Source organism: Pteropus alecto, unplaced genomic scaffold, assembly GCF_000325575.1.
Source record: "Pteropus alecto unplaced genomic scaffold, ASM32557v1 scaffold25, whole genome shotgun sequence".
NCBI classification, from domain to species: domain Eukaryota; kingdom Metazoa; phylum Chordata; class Mammalia; order Chiroptera; family Pteropodidae; genus Pteropus; species Pteropus alecto.
In genome coordinates, this window is record NW_006441955.1 from 4,399,954 (window position 1) to 4,420,979 (window position 21,026).

At 35.4% G+C, this 21,026-nt stretch overlaps 1 protein-coding gene, 1 non-coding gene and 1 pseudogene across 4 annotated transcripts in view; 1 reads left to right on the forward strand and 2 right to left on the reverse strand.

Annotated features, from left to right (window-relative positions):
- The window catches only part of OSBPL9 (oxysterol binding protein like 9), a 112,451-nt gene that overhangs the window by 8,196 nt on the left and 83,229 nt on the right, over positions 1–21,026 (forward strand). For all 3 annotated transcript variants that reach the window (XM_006919184.3, XM_006919185.3, XM_025051941.1), the window contains exon 2: positions 10,444–10,494. In XM_006919184.3, coding sequence (XP_006919246.1) covers positions 10,444–10,494 — 51 coding nt within the window. The remainder of the gene's footprint in view (positions 1–10,443; positions 10,495–21,026) is intronic.
- LOC112485874 lies at positions 4,988–5,106 on the reverse strand. Its single transcript, XR_003048586.1, has one exon. It is a non-coding gene; the product is annotated as a 5S ribosomal RNA (ribosomal RNA).
- On the reverse strand, positions 20,497–20,615 carry LOC112485884 (annotated as a pseudogene).

Below are 21,026 nucleotides of genomic sequence, written 5' to 3' on the forward strand. Positions count from 1 at the left end.
TTTTGCAACAGTTTTATTGAGATATAATTCGAAGTATATAATTTGGTGGTTTTTTAACATATCCACAGAATTGTACAGCCATCTCTGTAATCAATTTTAGAAAATTTTTATCACTCCTAAAATAAACCTGTTTCCATTAATAATCACTCCTCAATATTTCACCCTCAGCCATAGGAAACCAGTAATCTACTTTTGGTCTCTATAGATTTTCCTGTTTCGGACATTTCATATAAATAGAATCATATTATAAAAGTGTTTTTAAAACAATTCTAATATAGCTTCTTTCATTTAGCATAATGTTTTCAAGGTTCATTCATATTGTAGCACATATCAGTGCTTTTTAATGCTCAATAGTCCATTGTATGCATATTCCACATTTTATTTATGCATTTATTAGTTAATGGACATTTGAGTTATTTCCACTTTTTGGCTGTTACGACTAATGCTACTGTGAACATCTGTGTACTTAAGTTTTGGTGTGGACATATGCTTTCATTTCTCTTGGATATATACCTGGGAGTAGAATTGCTGGGTCATGTGGTAACTCTGTTTAACCTTTTGAGAAACTGCCAGACTTTTCCAGAGCAGCTAAGCTGTTTTATATTCTCACTAGAGAGATATAAGGATTCCATTTTCTCTTTATCCTTGTCAGCATTTGTTATTATCTGTCGTTTTGATTATAGCCATCCTGGATATGAAGTAGAATCTTATTTTGGTTTTGATTTGTGTTTAACTTCTCAAATCTTTGAAAGTTTCTTAAACCCTTTGGCACAGCTCTTGTATTCTTTCTTGACCTATTTATTCTCTCATAATTCTGCTTTCCTTTAAGCACCAACATCTAAGAGAAATTTTTTAAGAAAGTCATTTCATAGGCAGTGCTTGAATTTATAACAACTTTCTCCCTACCTTTTGATATTCACATATTGTATTTAAAGTGCTCTTTTAGCTAACCTTGGAATCATTTTTAAGAGTGGTTTTTTTTTTTTTGCAAAAATTTGTTCTAAGCTCCAGACTCTTAGAATAAAGACCCCATCATTTTCTTCAATCATTTTGTGTGTATGTGTGAAATAACATCATTATTCAGTATTTTGGGCAGTATTTGAGAAACAAAACAAAAATAGAAAATTATATTGAGGTCAAGCCTGTATTAACATGCTATAATTAATTTGCAGAACTTAGGCTATTTAGTATTTAATATTTAGCTTAAAAAGGATGTTTGTAAAATTTAGAAAGGAAACTTGTGAAAATCCCAAGTCATTATAGTTGTGCTTAATTCACCCCTATGAAAGTGGTCTCTCCACTGATCTGCTGGCCTGAAATTCTGACTTGAAAATAAAATTGTCCTTTTTAAAAAATAGTGAAAGACCTGTGACTTAACAATGTAATAGATCACTAGATCAAAATATGTCTGCAATTTTTTACCCGTAATTCTAAAATCTTTCAATCTCTGAATTCCAAAAATTTTCCTAAATTGATTATATTATGTTCTCATTTGGAAGTAAAGCCTGTTTTGAACTGTGATTATAGTCTTTTTCAGACTTAGTGTAAAATTTGTTTTATTACAGAAATGTTAATATACTTGATTGTGAAATTAATTAAATGTTTGATAATCCAGATACATGTTCTTCATGTATATTACTTTTCTAAAATTGTGAATTTCAAAAAACAAATTAAAAATTTCAAAACACATTCTGACCCAAAGATCTCAGATAGGAATGTAGACCTGTATATTTGTGATCTAGTGACCTAGGGGTTTACATACTGGAGATAGTTCAGAAGGCAGGGGTACCATTCTCTGAGGAACTGCTGCAAGGCTTTAATAGGGTGACATTTACACTGTTTAATTCAGCAAGATTGTTGATTTGACACTTTGCCTTTGTGGCTCAGAAAAACTTTGAGAGAAGACTTAAATTAACCAGACTTATAGTAACCATGGTAGAAATGCATGACCGTTAGAGTTAGGCCTGGATTGGAATCTTCCCTCTTCCACTTGCTGTCTGTGATCCCTGGACAAGTTACTTAAACTTGCTGAGACTTCGTTTCCTCAATTATAAGATGAGCAAAATTAAAGAATCCATATCTTAAAATGCGAGAATTAAATAAAATTATATTTAAAGTACTAGCACTGTGTCTAGCATGTCAGTGCTCAGTAAATGTTAACAAAAAGCTAAAGTTTATGACAATATTTGACATAATAATGTTCACAAAATGTCCATTATGGTCACTGTTATATAAACTAGTATCTCAATTAATTTATAAAGGAGACTATATACTTAGGCTGATTAGTGCATACACTCTGAAAGCAAGCTGTATGGGATGCCAAATTTATAAGCAGAAGCAGACTAAAGAGAGTTGTTTGTTAGAGATATTTAATGGCATCAGACATTGATATCAAGATGCAGTACGAGAACAGGACAGGTCTAATCTTTCAGTAAGCAAAACTATTCTGGTCTTCCAGTTTTAGTTTTGGTCTTCTTGCTCTTGTTCTATAACTATTAATATTTTCTGATGCTTAGTGTAATTAGTCATAATTAGTATAATGACCTCCCTCTGTCCCAGCTCTTAAAGATGATCTCGAATATCTCTGTTTCGGTATGTCTGTTTTCTTTAAAGGAAGGCAGCCATCTTCTCAGAATCTTGGGGAGACCCTTAATATCACTGTCACTTTGTGTACTGACTCAATATACTTTCCCGAGGCTCTGCCTGTAGTATAAATAGACATTAAATCTGCTGCTCAAAATGAGGCTCTTTATAATGGGGGATGAGCTAGAGATGACTTGAGGGATGAGCTAGAGATGACTTGAGGAATGGTGGGGAAAATTCCTCGATTATTGTGGGTCTGTGACTCCTCCAAGTTTTTGCTGGTATAGCTTTCTAGCAGCATAACATTTTGGGCTATTGAGTGCCCACAAGGCATTAACTAGTGAGGGCTCTCAGTACATTAATACTATCTGGATGGTTTAAGAAGTCTATGCTGTCTCAAATAGAAAAGACACTACAGAAATAGGTGTTTTGCTGTCATTTCTTGTTTTGTAATTGTTATTGTAAGCAGTGCGTCTGTGTGAAATTCTGGCAAGTAGTGTGTATTTACTTTTATTGAGATATAATTATATCCAGTAAAACACAGATTTCAAGTGTACAGTTAGACGAGTTTTGACATTTGTTTACACCTTTGTTACCAGTGTCCTAATCAAAATAGAGAGCTTCGCTGTCATTCTGCAAAATTCCCTCCTGTCCCTTCCCTGTCCATTCCATGCCCTAGAGCCAGCCTCTTGTGATTTTTTTCTTTATAGGTTTTGCCTAGCAGGTTGACCACCCGTGTTCCAGGAGAATATGGTCAAAGTCGCAATACTAGCTAGGAGTGCAACCTCATATGCTATGGGAATGAACTAACATGTAACTCAATACTGAAGCAGTGTTTACATTAATGTTAAAAGGAGGGAGGCCATTTTGACATTTATCTGCATTCGTTTTCCATGTCTTCTACCATCGGTTTACTAAATGTTTGTTCTTTGCAAAAGCGTATCAGAGGTGTTGAGTTGGGGAGGGCACAAGGATGAGTCAGAAACCCTTCCTTCCAAGAGAAGTGGTGAATCATGCACATACATTATTTTTATACAAGTTAGAAGTAATATGTACCTTAAGAAAGGTAAGGTGGGTGCCATGTGTTAAAAAGTTCAAGAGACTTCACTTTTAGCTGTGAGAGATTCAGAGCAAGTCATATGAGACTATTGTTTGATCTTTTATACACATTTAGTCTATTTTAAGCAAAGTAAAATTAACATTCAAATAAAAATTTGTGTCTTTATATAACAGGTTTAGGGAGGCAGTCTTTGCTTTATAGAAGGATTGTAGAATTACTTTAAATGGCAAGCTAATCTTCCTTAGTGAGTTTTAATTTTTCTACAGAACTTTTCCAGACACATTTGCTTTGTGAAACAGAGTAAATCCATATTTATATTTCCAATTAAACAGGTTTTAGTTGATGGCACTCTATACCAGCGCTAGGCTAGATTTAGTGAGTTAATTTGTTAAGATACTTTTGAGTACAAAGTATATACTAGGAATGTACTGAACTAATCTTTAAAAGCTTATAGTCTTGTTGGAGATACAGTTTATAATTAAGATATAATTAAGTGGTACTTTGATGCTAACCTTTATTTGATTTAGTGCTTTATGTACCATTGTTAGAGATTATTATTGCTCTCAAATTGTTTTATGGTACTATTTTTAATTGTCATTGAAAAAATTTGTTTAAACGAGATGGAAAAATATCAAAAATGAGAAAAAAGTTTACCATTTCACTTGAATTATTGAATAGCCTGAATTGGGAATGAATGGGTGTTTTTCCAGTGAATTATGTTTGTTGAATGAGTGGGATGCCTGAGAGAGGAGGTTGGGGCTATTCGTTCAGTAGACGTTTATTCAGTACTTTCCAAGTCCCAGCCATTAATTAGGTTTTGGAAGATAGTAAGGTAATAATAATACTATGAAGATAATTAAACCCACTGTCAGTTGGGATGAAGTGTTAAAGAAGTACAAATTAGTAATTGATAGATGGTCACGAGGATGGGGAGCACAGCATAGGGAATGCAGTTAGCATTAATGTAATGGCTAGGTGTAGAGCCAGAGGAGAGAAAGAGCAATTAAGGCAATCGTTTTATAAATTATATGAATGTCTAACCAATTTACTGTATACTTGAAACTAATAAAATAAAAATTTAAAAAAACATGCAAAATTTATTTCAACTCTAAAAAACAACAAACAAACCCCACTGTCTGACAAGGAAAATAGGCACGCAAGCAACTATAATACATTATATAACTAGTGCAATAGCAACATCCATAAATTGAGGAGAATGCAGTAAATTGTACTTGAGCATAGGAGCTGGATTTTTTATTTTTTATTTTATTTTTTTAGACGAGGCAACCCTCACAGATTGCAAGGACCTTGTCAGTTTACAATCCCTTATTTTTTTATGTTTTATGCCTACAGCACCTGATCTTCCTAGGTGGTCTCCCATCCAAGTACTAACCAGGCCCAACCCTGCTTTGCTTCCGAGATCAGATGGGATTGGGCTTGTTCAGGGTGGCATGGCTGTAGACTAGGAGCTGGATTGACAAAGGGTCCACAGAGGAAATGTGTGAGCAAGAAGGAGGGAAAATATATGTTTTTGTTTTATTTTGTTGCTTGTTTGTTTTTTTTTGTAGGGGCTGTCTCTGTATTATAACTGAGACAGATTGGGGTGTGTTTGTGTGTAGTGTGTTTGTTGGAGGAGACTAAATTGATGGTAGGAGACATGTCGGAAAGAATGTCCCCTTATGAATAGGGTTAGCTTAGGTATAGAAAAAATGGTTGCAGATCTCTGCTGTATTTAAAGAAGAAGCAAGGAAAGGAGGTGAACCTTGTGTGTTTTATATGCCAGGTGCTGTGCTAAGTTATTTACCTGTATTAACTCAGTACTTGCAATGATCCTATGAGAGTAAGTAATATCCCAGCTTCATAAATGAGGAAATTACAGCTTAGGGAACTTAAGTGACTTGGCCAAGGTCACACTGCTAGTAAATTGGCAGGGGTGGAATTCAAAATCTCATCTCTCTCAATCCACAGTCCATGTTATTTCATTAAATTGTACTATTTATAGGATAATATGTTATATATCTCTGGATACACTTCTTTTGTTATTTTTTCTAGAAATTGTACTCTCAAATATATTTTTAAGCATATGCTTGGGAGATTGAAATAATTTTGTATATTTAAATGAGAGATTTCACATGAGTATGAATCCTAAATGGAGAATATTTTAATCTGTTAGTAACGTCTACTTTGAAATTTATATAGCCATCTCTTCAGAAGATGTTTTCTATGGGATATACTGAAGTTAAGCTAAAGTAGATAGCCAGAGTGTAACAAGTAAGGGACCATACTAGACTGTGTTAACCCCTTTGTGGGAAGCAATTGTACATTAAGCAGATTTAAGACTGACATTCAGCTCAGTAGTTCTCAATGTCCTTAAAATAACCTTTTCCTAAGGATTTAAGAAGTGGACAGAACAAGCAACCACTCTATGAATTAAGATTATTATGTGCTGTTCTCTTGAGAGTGCAGGTTATCGTTGTCATACCAGTCTGACTTGGGATCTTTAAAAGAGTTTTTTTATTAGGCTAGTTTCCAAATACTCATTTAACAACCAGTTGCAAGTCCCATATTACAATACAATTTTTGCTTGCTTCTGTGATTCTCAAATGAAAGAAAAAATTCCTCTCCCTCTTTTCCCCTCCCTCTTTTCCCCTACAGGATGATAGACTAGAAGGTTTATTTAAAATAAAAGTCAGTAGCTTCTTTCAGTGATTATTGACCTGTACACAAGGAATTTTAAAGCAACGTGAGGTTGAAATTATATTATTTTCTATTTGTTAGTTAATGGGGGCTTCATCGATAATATCCCGATGACCTGCAGAGATTATAATCATGCAGTGTTACTTTAAGATAAAGTTTGTTTACTTTTAACTAGCACATGGATAGTACTTAATATGACTTGTACTCTTTGTTAGTCTGCTGGGATTTTGCCTAAAGTGGTGATTGAGAACGTGTTTGTGTGTGTGGTGGTAGTGGGATGGGTTTGGAGTGAGACGTGGTATGTATCTCTATGGATACAAATATCCTACCCTCACATTAAGTGAGCCTAAAAAGGTACATTCTAGAAGAGATTGTGAAATTAATTTTGGCAAAGTAAATATAAAATGGTTAGTAAGTAATATATATCCTTCCTATCATTCATTTAGCAAATATTTTTTGTCTTTATTGTATACTTTGGTTATTATTCTGCTAGACTTTATTCATTTTTATTAATTTTATCCTCAATGCACAGGTGAAGTGTTCCAGAATACTTCAAAGGTAAATTTCATAATAAGTGTATCGGGCTGCCTCTGCCGTATTCCTGCCCTAGGGCAACACCATAAGAGCCAGGTCACTTGTACTACAGGTGTGGCCAAGTAGCTGTAGGTGAAGGATGAGGAAAAAAGATTTTTCTCTGCTTTTGAAGGGGAAAGAGGCAACTGTCTCCTCCCTTTCTGAAAGGATCTCTTTGGAAAGATGATAAACCTAAATCCTAACTCCAGCTTTGGTATGCAAGTAAAATCTCTTCTAGAGCCAGATAGCTTCCTGGGTCTCTGTTTTTACAACTTAGAGAACTTTTCAAGTTCCGGGGCTTTTTTTTTTTTTTTGCGGTGACAGAGGTGGTTGAGTACCTAAGGTGTGAGCTGCTCACCTCTTCCTGTCACTGTGGAGACTTAGCCTAGGGACCTCCTTTAGGGTATAACCTTTCAGTCTTCTCTGGGAAATAAAAGAAGTTTTTATTATCCTTTCAGATTGAGGAAAACAACAGTTCTAATTTTTATGGTACGTGGAAAGGTTGGAGGACTGTTGAGAAATCCAGGGAAGGTTTTTTCCCCTACACTATTATAAAGAAAAATAGAATAAGAATATTTTGCAGGTGGTGGGAACTGGTGGGTTTCTAGTCTAGGGGTTCAGGTGAAGCTTCACTTGTCATCACTGGAAGCTACTAGTATTTATCAAACAAAAACAGAAACACCGCTGATATTCAGTGAAAGGCATTGGCTCAGGCAGGTTTGCTTCGGAACAGGGTGTAGCTGAAGATTACTGGCAGCTATGACTTCCTGCCTCTCCTCTCTCTCACTGCGTATGCTTTATTTATTCCTTTCTTCTTGTAAAAGGCACATGACCTATGGTAACTGTACCTCATATTAGATAGGCAAGAGCTCTTACTCCGCCCCAGTAGGAAAACTCCCTGGGAAAGGCCTTGTGGGATAGTAGGTCCTGTGATTGGCCAGTTTGGTCAAATAATTACTCCTTCAGCACTCACTGTGCCCCTGAGAACTTAGTTACACCAGTTTTATTTTATTCTCACTTTAGAGCTGAGTGGAGACAGAATGGGGGAGAGGGCTCTGTGTCATGTGGAAGAGGAGGAGGATTCAAAGTTAGAGTACAGATACAATCTGGGAGAATGATTTGCAGGACAGACATTCCAAGTTGTGCCTGCTGTGTCAGACTTTGCTATATTTTACATGTGTAACATTGGGTAATTTACTTGATCCTCCTGATGTCACTTTCACTTATAATATTAGTTTTTACTATACAAGGTCTGTGAGGTTTACTGTATATAACATGCCTGTCACATAGGGGGCATCAATAAGTGAAAATCTGTTGCTGTTTGATGCTGCTACTGCTATTGCTATTAATGTCTCCATCATCCTTTTCCCCCAAGTCCTCGTATTAAACAGTGTTATTTTTATAAAACACACTTTTGAGAACGTTATTGTCTTCCTCGTGAACCTTCAGTAGCTCTTCGTTAACTGTGGAATAAGGTTTGATTTCCTTAACTTCTCACTATTTTTTTTTCAAACTCTTTGGGATCTCTTCTCCACATCTTTTTTTCAGCCTCTTTCTTCTACGTCGCTGCACTCTGGGCTTGGGTCTGTCAGTTTACTTTCCTTCTTTGAATACCTCATGTTTAAAGTTTTCTGTACCTGTGCCTTTGCTGATGTCATTTTCTTGGCTTGGAATGCCTTCTTTTGTCTACCTTCCCTCCCTTATCAGAATCTTTTTTCTAGTCCTAGATTAGGTCTTATTTTTGCTTTGCATTAAAATTGTTTATATGTTAGTGTGTGTGTGTGTGTGTGTGTGTGTGTGTGTTTAAGCATCTAGGTCAATTATTTTGTGTGATGTCCCACATTCTGGATTTGTCTAATTGTTTTCTAGTTATATTTGTTTTAATAATTTTTACTTATTTCTATCAGTGTTTTCTAATTCATAACCCTAACAGTGGTACCATCATTGGGGCCTGTCTTGCCCTTTTCCTATTTAATATAACCTTATTTTTAAAAGTTGAAGAGGATTAGGATGAATATATTTGTTGTTACCTTGTTTGAGCTGCATTTTAACTCTCACTGGGTATTTTCAAACCTAATTATTTTTGTGTTTTGCTTTGACACTTGGAGGGAAGATAAAGAGTGGCAAAAGGGCTATTAAATGCATAGGGAATGTTTTTGTTAACTGTGTTTTTACTAACTGTATTGTTAGTAAAGAACTCTTAAGAGCATCAACTTTGATTTATCATCGTATCTTTGTTATATCGATAAGTTTAGAATCAGTGAAAACAATTACATAGTCTATGTTCATAGACTATACTGTAGTCAATAAGAAGGATAAGGCAGATCTTTTTGTACAGACCTGCAAATATCCCCAAGAAATATTGTTTTATTTTTTCTAGCTTTATTGAGATATAACTGGCATGTAACATTGTGTAAGGTGTACAACATGATGATATGATATACATGTATATTGCAAAGTGATTACCACAACAAGGTTAATTAACACATTTATCATCTCAGTTATCATTTTTCCTTTTTTTTTTTTTGTGGTGAGAACATTTACGACTTACTCTTTTAACAACTTTTCAAGTATATAATACAATTACCATGCTGTACATTAAATCCCTAGAACTTAGTTATCTCATAGCTGGAAGTTTGCCTATGGCTCAGTACATTGGATGTAGGACATCGATGGTTTAAAGTGGGACAATTTTCTTTAAAATATAACTCAATGATATTGACTTGTTTTACTTCTTTCTTACATAGGGGAGTAAGAAAAATACCAGTTGTTGAAGTGTTAAATATTTTGAAAACTTTGATTATTTAAGGTTTTATTTTATTACAAATGACTAATTTAATTTTAGTAGTATTTACTGAATGCTAACAGGGCTTATTGTGCAGAACGTAGCCTTTGCTAGGCCCAGTCTAATAGAAACAAAAAGGGTAAGCAGTGTTTCATCAGTAAATATTTTTCGAGCACCTAATGTGTGCCACACACTGTTCTAAAGCATAAGTCAGATAAAATTCCTACCTCCTAAGGAATGTGCAGTCCTATGGGTGAGTCAGACAAGCTAACTAGCCATTATAGCACAGGTGGTATAGGCCACTACAGGGGAACACACATAGGAGACTGGGAGCCTAGGGATGGGAATCCAATTCAGAGAGAGGTAAGGTACATGATCAGTGACAAGGCAGAAAATCAGGGTCAAGGATATTCCAAGTTGAGGAACATTGGATGAGAAATCCCAGAGGCAAAAATGGGACTTTTATGGGGAATTGCAAAGAGATAAAACTAAAGCAGTGTTTCTCAAAATGTGGTCCTCTGTCTGCCTGAGTCAGAATCATCTGGGAGTGATTCGTAAACCCTCAAGTGATTCTTAGCCTTCCAGGTGATTCTCAAATTTGAGAATCTATCCGTAAGTGATTTGAAGCGGGGAAAGGGATGGGGAAAAAAGGAATGATATTATTATAAATTTTGTTCATCTCTAGATGATTCTAAGAACAGTCTGTTAATTTTTTATTCATTGAATGTTTTTGTTTTTCTTTTAGTCCAAGGACAAAATGATGAGAGGCTCTCGCCGAGGATGTGTTAGACTCAGAGTGAGTATTTACTCATTTTTATGAAAACCAATTTTGACAAATTCAAAAAAATATTTTGCCGGAATCAGGGAAGTATAAATTTAGTTAGCTTTCTTACTTGTTGGGACAGGCAACTAAAGCTCAGAGAGAAAAAGTGATTTCTCCAGGGTAACTGCTAGTCAGTGCCAGAATCAGGACTAGAACTCAGTTCTTTTTGCCCATGATTTAAATGTCGTGTTCATGACTTAATGCAGCTACTGATTTTTGTTTAGCCTCTTTTTATAGCCAGAGACAGGGGCTGGAAAATGAGTTGTAATGGTGGTAAAGCAAACAGTAGAAAAAAACTCTGAAAAATTCCCACTTTTAGCTTCATTCTTCCTGTTCAGTACTATTTAATAATGGTATGTAGCAGTGATGTCCAGTAGAAATATAATATGAGCCACATATATATATATTTAAAATTTTTTATAGTAGCCATGTTTAAAAAGTAAAAAGAAACAAGAAATTAATTTTAATAATATATTTTATTTAGGTCAGTATACCCAGAATATTATCATCTCAACATGTAATCAATAAAAATCATTAACAAGATATTTTACATAATTTTCTAAATACCAAGTCTTCAAAATCAGATATGTCTTTTATACTTACAGTACATCTCAGTTCAGACTAGCTGCACTTCAGGTGCCCAGTAGCCACATATGGCTTGTGGCTACCATATTAGACAGGCCTACAGCTTCATGCTGCTTTTAATTGCTTGTTCAGTTTCCACCATTGTCCAAATAGCTAACGGCAAAAAAGAAAGTCTTCAGGATATAGTTTCTAGTACTCCATTGTATCTAAACAAGGGCTTACCTCTATCATAACTAGGTAAATCAGCTTCTAAGTATAGCCTTTTCTTCTTCAGGATCCTGTTTGCTTTCTTTTGCCATCTTTTTTCTGTACCCTTATTTTTGAAAATGTAACTGTATTTGGTAAACATTATTGCCTTATATTAGCAGTAGCTCATTGGTAGAAATGAGAAATAACTCAGAAAGAAACCAAATTCTAATACACAAATTTTGGCAACTGAGGTAGAAGTCAGTATGGTGAAGTTGCAGGATAGGAATAAGACAGGCCTATTTAGAACAGATGGAGTGTATGTGAAAGCATAACGAGTTTTAAAAAATGTTTACTGTTTTGTTCCTTTCCTTTGGTTTTCCTTTTGTCTTCTTGATTTAATTGCTTTTCTAAGCACTTGTTATTGACCTCAGTCACCACTCAGTCTGGTGTTAACTGCTTTCTTGGCTTGAGGTAGGCTCAGTAGTGATGCTTTGGCAGAGTTGTACTGAGACAACTCTTCAGTTGAATTAAATCTGGACTTGGGCCACTGTCTCATCGTTACATTTAATGCACTATTTTTCCTTTTAAAAATAGCTGAATTAATTATTAACCCTTGTGACTGCTACCCAGATTAAAAAACAGAATTTTTCCAACTACCCCAAAAGCCTGTTTATGTGCCCCATTCAAATTACAGCCCTCCTTCCTGTCTTCTAAAATAATTACTTTTCTATTCTAGTAATCACGTCTTGGATTTGCATTCTTAAATTCTGTATTTTTATCTTGCCCATTTAAAAAATACTTGATATCTTATTGTAATTTATCTACTGAAGAATTCAGACCTTTTGACCTATAGGAGTTGTCCATAGTATAGATTTTACTAATTGTATACTGTGCAGTTCACCATGTTCCTCTGTCTCTGCTTTTCCTGCAAATTGGCAGCTGGATCCAGAGACTAATGAGACTCAGGTTTGAACCCTTTGGCAAGACTATAGGTGGCAGTGTGTTTTTTTAATCAGAAAGCACATAATGTCTGGTTTTTGCTCTTCACTGATATTAGTAGTTATTGATGCTCAGCACCTAGATTAACTTATTTGGGAGCTGCAAAATTATGACATTTTATCATTTTGTTTGGATGACACTTCATCTATTATTTGGTTGCCCAGTAGTACAATACAAATAGGATAAATGCTTATTTCCTTTTACCCAGTTTTCAAGATCATGAATTGACTTAAAACATTTATATATATTCTCCAAAAGAATTGAAAGTAGAAACTCGAACAGATATTTCTACACCCATATTCATAGAAGCATTACTTACAGTAGCCTAGAGATAGAAGCATCCAGTGTCCATTTGATGGATGAATAAACAAAATGTGGTATATACATACAATGGAATATTATTTAGTCTTAAAAAGGAAGAAAATTCTGACACATAGTCATATCTTAGGGATATTAAGCTGAATGAAATGAGCGTGTTATTAAAAGAAAATACTATATGATTCTGCTTATATGAGGTATCTAGAGTAGTCAGATTCATGGAGACAGAAAGTAGAATGGTGGTTTCCAGGGTATGGGGGCAGGAGGATTGGGGAGTACTTGTTTAATGGGTACAGAGTAATTTGGGAAGATGAAACCATTCTGGAGATGGGTGGTTGTGATGGTCGCACACAATATGAATGTACTTAATGCTACTAAACCGAACACTTAAACATATTTAAATGGTAAATTTTATGTTATGTGTACCACAATTAAAAAACTTGCACCCATTTATTATCTGTATATCAGTTCTGTAGATCAGGCATCTCAGAAGGGTACTCTGCTTAAGGTCTCACAAGGCTGAAATTGAGCTAATGGTCAGGGTGGGCTCTTATCTGGAGGCAATGAGGAAGACTCCAAGAGACAATCTGCCTCCAAGGATATTCAGGTAGTTGGCAGAATTCAGTTCCTTGTTATAAGACTGAGGTCCTAGTTTTCTTGCTGGCTGACAGCTAAGATCTGCAATCAACTTCTAGAGGCTGTACATATTCCTTGTCTTGTACATATTCCTTGAGGCTGTACATATTCCTTGACGATGGCCCTTCCATCGTCAAGACAGCATGGCACATCAAATCCTTCTAGAGTTTTGAATCTCTCTCTGACTTCCCATTCTACTACCAGCTGTAGAAAACACCTTGCTTTTAAAAAGGCCTCATGATTAGATTAGGTCACACCCACCAAGTAATCTCCCTTTTGCCATATAATCACTTCAGTATTAACTCATCCTGTAGCATAATTACTGAAAATGAGATCTCATCATATTGAGTTTCTACCTACATTCAAAGGGGAAGAGATTATATAGGGGCAAAGGTCACTGGGGTTGAGGGTAGAATTCGGTCTGCCATACAGCATGACAGAGAAGAACCAGATATACCTGTGTTTGAATCTTATTTTTGCCTTTTGCTTTGTTGACTGAGAGAAGGAAACTATCTGTAGGCTTCTTGAGATTGTGTTTTCTCTTTAAAGAAGGTAGTATAATACCTTTGCAGAATTTTGTGAGGATTAGGCACCTGGCACATAGATGGAAGCTATTAATTAGTAATATGTATGTTCGTGTGTGTGTGTGTGTGTGTGTTTTGAGAGACTTTGAGGTACAGTTGACCCATGAATAATGCAGGGGTTAGTGGTGCCAAGCCCCTGGTGCAGTTGAAAATCTGCATCTGACTTTTGACTCTCCCAAAACTTAACTACTAATAGCCTATTGTTGATCAGAAGCCTTACCAATTATATGAACAAATGATTCACACATAATTTGTATGTATATATATTATGTACTGTAGTCTTTCAATAAAGTAAGCTAGAGAAAAAAATGCTATTAAGAAAATCATAAGAGAAAATACATTTATGTTATCTGTTGAAAAAAATCCGTGTATAAGTGGACCCATGCAGTTCAAACTTGTTATTTAAGGGTGAACTGTGTTTTAAAAAAGCTGGACTGCCATTTGGTTTCCTATTTAAGAAATATTTGGAGAGTTTGTTTACACTATAGGTTTCCAAGTCCCCCTCTCTAGACATACTGTTGTAGAATAGGGTCTAGAACTTTTATTTTTAAACAGATTCTCCAGATTGTTATGCAGTCAATTTTGGGACCACTGGTGTAGGAGAGAGAAGAAGAGAGACCTGGGTCTGAATCTCATTTAGCTCCACCCCTTACTGACTTTGGGCACATTTCTTAACCTCTAAAAATAACATTATATAACTTACAGGGTGTTGGGAAAGTTTCCCAAGAGACCAAAGAAAGAGGCTGACAACTCCAGCATTACATCAAGAGTATATTTAGGGGACTTACATTATGAGGCTTATCTTGGGCAGTGGCAAGACAACACGGATAGCCTCTGCATGACAGGTGCTGAAGAATGATCTAGAACAGGGTAAGGTGGATAGGGGTACTGGGGCGTGACCCGCCCCAGATAAGGGGAAAGCACCTTGCATTTTTGCCTGGGATTGGGCAGCAGCCTGTTCTAGGAATCAGCATACCATGGGGCAGAAGAGAGGGGTCACTCAGACAGAGTCTGAGGGGATTTACAGGAATCAATCTCAGTTCGGGCCAGGATCTAGCTGGATCTAGCTCCAGAGTTCAGAAATGGAACAGTCTCTCCTCTATACAGGGTTGTTGTGAGTCTTATCAATTTTATACACACAAGGTTTGGCCCATAGTACACATCCATTAAATAACTGTTCTGGATGATGATGGTGGTGATAATGGTGGTTACTGATAATGCAGCTATCATCTAGATTCCAAATGAGCTTAACGAGCTATTATTAACCCATGCCACAGAGCTCTTCTCCCTTCTCCAATCTATCCTATCCTGTGTTCAAACTACACTATATTTCATGTTCTCTCATTGTGTTTCATCATAATTTATTGCTCCTGACATTTTTTTCTTATGGCAAGAATTTTCTGTACCCTTGTCTGGTGAGCTCATCTTTTAAGAGACTTTTCAAATGTTGCCTCTTCTGTGATGCATTCCTGATCCACATTTCCCCTCCTCTACCTTATCACAACATTTGTCCCTTATAGCTATTACATTTTAACTTGTCTATTTTCCCCACTCCATAGTGAGTTCCCATCTACTGTCTCACGTGCCTGGTTCATAGGAAGTAGATAGTTATGCTTATTGTCAATTTCATGTATTTATAAAAATTACAAATATATATATTGGAGAATTTGCCTTTAGTTTGCATGTGAAGGAACTATGGAAGTTTTCTTAAACACAACATTAGCTAGTGGTATGGTATGTTTTCTAAAAAACAAACCAAAACACCTATGTGGTTTTAGTCTACATAAAAGGAAACTAGAGAAGGAACCAGTAATTATTGAGGAAGCTCTTATGATCAGGCTCTGTATTGGATGATTTTCACGTGTATCCCCATGATAGCCCTGTCAGGTAAATGGTGTCATTTTTTACACACGAGACTGAGACTCAAGCTACTTTTAGTAAATTTCCAAAACTCACAGTCATTAAGTGGTGAATTTGAGATTGAACTTGGCTCTGTCTCATTCCAAAACCCTTTTCGATTCTTAATGTTATCAGGATCCTGCTCTTTTTGACTAGAGGAATTAGTGTAAACACTCCAACTTGTTGCAAGGTAGTGTAAAACTGGTGGAGGAAAGAAGAGTGAAAAACCGTTTTCATCCTATTTTATTTGACTGTATTTGTGGCAAAGTGTGTGCCACTAGATGGTGCCCTTGCCTTGACGTAAAAGTAAAATGTTCGTTAAGTCCCGGTGTCTAATTCTCCTACCTCCCCAATATCCTAGCTAAAAGCAAAATATTGACATTCTTAGATAGAATCTGAAAAATGGAGAAGCAGTAACATTAAAAGGCAGTGTTGGGTAGAGACAAGAACAGAACATATATGATGTGGAATTCAAATCTGGATTTTGATGCTGATTAGCTTTGTGATTTCAGGGAACTCAACTATTCAGCTCTGAGTCCTGTTTTCTTTATCTCCCTAGTAAAAGCATCATATCATTTACTCATAGAATTATGGATATAAAATTAACATATTAAAAAGTATCCAAATACAGTGTCTGGGACTTAGGTTCTAAATGAATGGTAGTTACTGTTGTAATTAAAAATTACCATTGATAAGATGAATTTCAGGTTCTGAAGAATTCTACAGGGCCTTAGGAATCGCCCAAGTAAGGTGAATTTTATTCAACAGAGTTTTAATGCTAACTGTAGTGTGAGTTTTCAGAAACTATTAATCCATGTGTGACTTAAAGTAATACTTTTTACCCAGTCCAGTGGAAGTAAGTTACCAATAGTGTTGGTCATTAAAGTTGATGGATTTCCTGTTCTCTTTTCCTTTAGTCTATCACAAGAGAAGCTGGCAGTGTACCATGGATAGATTATTAATAGTTTCAGCCCTGACTTATTCTGCTAGTGCCTTATGTAATTGATTCTAAATTTTTTTCATATGTTAACATCTCTGGTATAGGGATGCATCTTATAATCATTGACACCTTAGAGTGGATGCAATAAAGCATTATTTTTAGGTTAATGTTTAACCTTAAGACTGTCTTTCCCCCTCATCCCCTTAGATCTGCTTTTGTCAGTTGCCTTGTCATTTTACTATGAAAAATTATTGATTTCTGTCTTTTTTAATTCAGTAGCTTTTTTGCAAGTGTCATCTCCTGTATGAATTTGACACTGCAAATGTCCTCTCTTGGGCAAGATGTAAATATTTATTTAGTCTCTGTGATTGGTACATAGCTGTCATTAGTGCTATATTGTCTGAATGTTCATAATATTTTGTAATTATAAATTAAAAGTTAAATAAAAAAGAAAGTGATGGAAAAAGATTCCAGGAAATTGTTAACCAAAAGAAAGCTAGGAAATAGTATTAATTTCAGACATAATAGACTTCAAGAAAAAAATTTAGATTGTTAGGAGAAAGAGAATACCAAACCCAATATTGCATAGATAACAGTCTTCGACACAGAATAAGTTAGAAATCTCTTAACAAGACAGTAGCCACTTACCACTTTACATGCATATTTTTAAATAATTCATTGGTGAAAGTAGAAATCATAATGGAAATTATGAAATATTTAAACTTGAATGATAATGAAGAAACCACCTGTTAAAACTGCATCTAAGATTTATAATCTTAAATGAATATATTATAAAATAGATTGAAAATTAATGAGCTACATATTAAATTTCAAAAAAATAGAAAGAAGAAATTAACAAAGGAAAATTTTAGTCCAGAATTACTTATTAATGTAAATGTCAAAATCCTGGACAAAATACAGCAAACCATACTCAGTAATGTATAAACAAGAAGTATTATGACCAAATTGAGTTTATTCTGGGAATACTAGGATGCTAATTTTAAAATTAATCAACTTAGCATATTAACAGATTAAAGGAGGAAAACTACATTGCCATCTGAATAAATGTAGAAGCAGTGAATAAAATGAAACATGCATTCAAGATTCAGCAAACTAGGAATAGAAGAGAATATTCTTAATCTGATAAGGGGTAAATTTGCTAAAATGCTATAGTGTGCTTAATAATGAAATAATAGTATTCTCTTTAAAATCAGCAGCAAGATAAAGGTGCCTGCTTTTGCTCCTTCTTTAAATGTTGTGCTCTGGAGTTCCTAGTGAATGCTATAAAACAAAAAAAGATACAAAAGATATAAGGCTTGGAAGGAAGAACAAAATTAGTATTTGCAGATGATATTTCTATAACTGTACTGGAGGTCCTGGTAAACATGTAACAGAAGAATAAAAGATTTTTTTAAAAAAGGATTGAAAGGGAGGCATAAACATTAGTCTTGCCGATGATATTGTTTACATAAAACAACCCAAAATAATTTACAGAAAAAAGGGTTTTGGATATGCAATCAATGTGCAGAAAACATATAGTGTTCCTTTATATGACCCACAAACAATTAGAAAAAGTCATTTAAAAAGAAATTTGGTTTATAATAATAACAAGAACTCTAAATTACCTAGGAATATATTTTATAAGATGAATTCATTGCTTCGATGGAAATAAAACAATAAAACATCATCGAAAGACTAAAGGAAGATCTGAATTTGGAAAAAGCTATATCCTGTTCTTGCCTGCTAGACTCAATAACATGTATATGTTTATTGTCCTAAATTATAAACACAAGTGATTCCAGTCAAAACTACACTTAGGCTTATCAAAGAACTTGACAAGGTGATTCTAAAAATAATTTAAAATGGTAAAGGGGCAAGAAAATTTTGAAGAATAAGGAGTTGGGGGACTTGCCATTGCAGATAGTAAGACTTTTTATGAAACTATGGTAATAAAATGACATGATATTAGTATAAGGAGAAAGCAATAGTTCAGTAGCACAGACAAGAAGGCACAGAAAGAGAAAATACAACCCCTCATCTATGGGAATTTAGTATATGAGACATTACAAATCAGATTCTATCCCTCTGTAAAAGAAGCTGAATCAATTGGCTGCCTATATAGAAAAAAATAAAACTACTCTCTATCTCATTTTATACACAAAAAATAATTCCAGCAGTATTAAAGGTATAAAATGAAAACTTGTACTTATAATAACGCATAGAAGAATGTCTTTAGGCTATCAGGACAGAGAAAGATGTCTTAGCACAAACCATGATAGAAAAGATTGGTTCGACAATATTCAAATTTTAAAATCTTTGAACAACAACCACAAAAAGATACCACAATCAAAAAGAAAGAGAACCCTTGGCTAGAAGAGAAAATATTTGCAGTGCATACAACTGACAAAGGGTTTAACATCTAGAATATACATAAAGAACTCCTACAAATAAAAAAGACAAAAAAGAAAAAACCAAAAGAATACATACAAATCAGAAAAAAACAAAGCAAATTGTTCATCACTCTATTATCACTTAGAACAATGCCTAGACGATTCAATAAACCTTGATGAATAAATGAATAATGCTTAAGCAGGTGCTCCATGCAGCAGTATCTTTGGTGAGCGGGCTGCCCTTGAGCTTTCTTGCTTCCTTCTATATTGTGGACTCCTCTCTCTCCTCTCTAGACAATGTCTCTTCTAGGGCAGAGCTGTATCTTACTCCTATTTTATCCCTGGCCGTCCTTTTAGGAGCTGTGTCAGCAATCTGTGTCCCAGAAGAGTCATCCTTTTTTTTTAATCATCTTTGGAGCCAGTTTATCCGCCCACTTTTCTTGCAAATGGAGATTGGCCCTAAAAGAGCCAGGCTTAGGCTCCTCCCACCTCCCCAAGCCATGAGAACAACACTGTTTTTCTGTCTTTGGCACCAGAACTGATTCATGTCTGTAGTATGTTTTCGTGTACACTAGAAGAAGAAAGCAAGTCAGGAAATTGATCTTGTTGCATAAGACTCCAGCTCCAGTTACTTTCTATCTGGAACCTGGATAGTGTGACCCTGGAGCAGTGGGCACCTTGGCGAGCCCAAGTATTTGACAGAACCTGAAAGGTTGATCATCTGAAACCTTCAGAAGAAAAATCATGAGGAGTCATTGAAAGACACACACACACACACACACACACACACACACACACACACACACGTATTGATTATGTTGACATAATGGGTCATAAAAGCAGGGTTGAAATGAAAACCTTTATATTTTGATGGGTTAGCATACAAAGAACTTTGCTTAATAATAGGATACTATTCCATGTATGGATTAGCAAGGGGACTTTTGCTTTACCAAATGTAAACAATAAGTAGTATAAACTCAAATAAAGGAAGAGGAAGAATGTTTGGAGGATGACAGCTAGGGCCTATTGGTAAACCTCTAGCTGCCCAAATGTAGAATTTGATGAGAGATGATAGGTGTGTGGAGCAAATCATTGAGGGCTTTGTAGGCTAGGCTATGGCAGATTGACCATATCCCTTAAACCAGGACACTCTTGAGACTAAAAGGGGGTTCTATTCATTTTTATGCCAAGACAACAGGAATAATCCAGAACTATCTAGGCCAACTAGGTCTTATTATCACCCTATTTGAAGGTGAAGAAGAGCCATTGGTTTGGTTACATATCCTACAAGGAATGGGAGGTTAAAATAAATTGTAGGCATATATAAGTCTGAATAATTTTTTTTTTTTTTTAGGTGAGGCAACCCTTAGTTGACCTCACAGATTGCAAGGACCTTGTCAGCTTACAATCCCTAATTTTTTTATTTTATTTTTTACACCTACAGCTCCTGGTCTTCCTAGTCGGTCTCCCTTCCAAGTACTAATCAAGCCTGACCGTGCTTAGCTTCTGAGATCAGACGGGATCAGGCTTGTTCAGGGTAGCATGGCCATAGACAAGTCTGAATAATCCTGACTGAATAATGAGAGAGGTAGGCCAATGCTAGATAAGGATATATAATTGAAAAAGATCATTATTTTGGAAAGAGGGTAAAGACTTGAGCATGTAAATGCAGTTAGAAAGGAGCAGAGAGAGAAAAGTTGAAAATTGGTAAAGTAAGAGATTTGAGGAAAGGTAATAGGGGATGGAGCCCCTTTTCCATTATGACAAGTAGAAAGGAAACAGGAGTGAGTATAGATGCAGGTGAACCTTTAGGTAGGATGGCAAAGCAGGTTTAGAGTTCCTACCTGATAACTACGGCTTATGTTATTGTTGGGGGTTCAAGGAAAATAAAGGTTTTAAATAGCTATAGTCGACAGTGGGAGAGAGACCAAAAACAAGACGAAGATTCCCCCATCACCATTAATA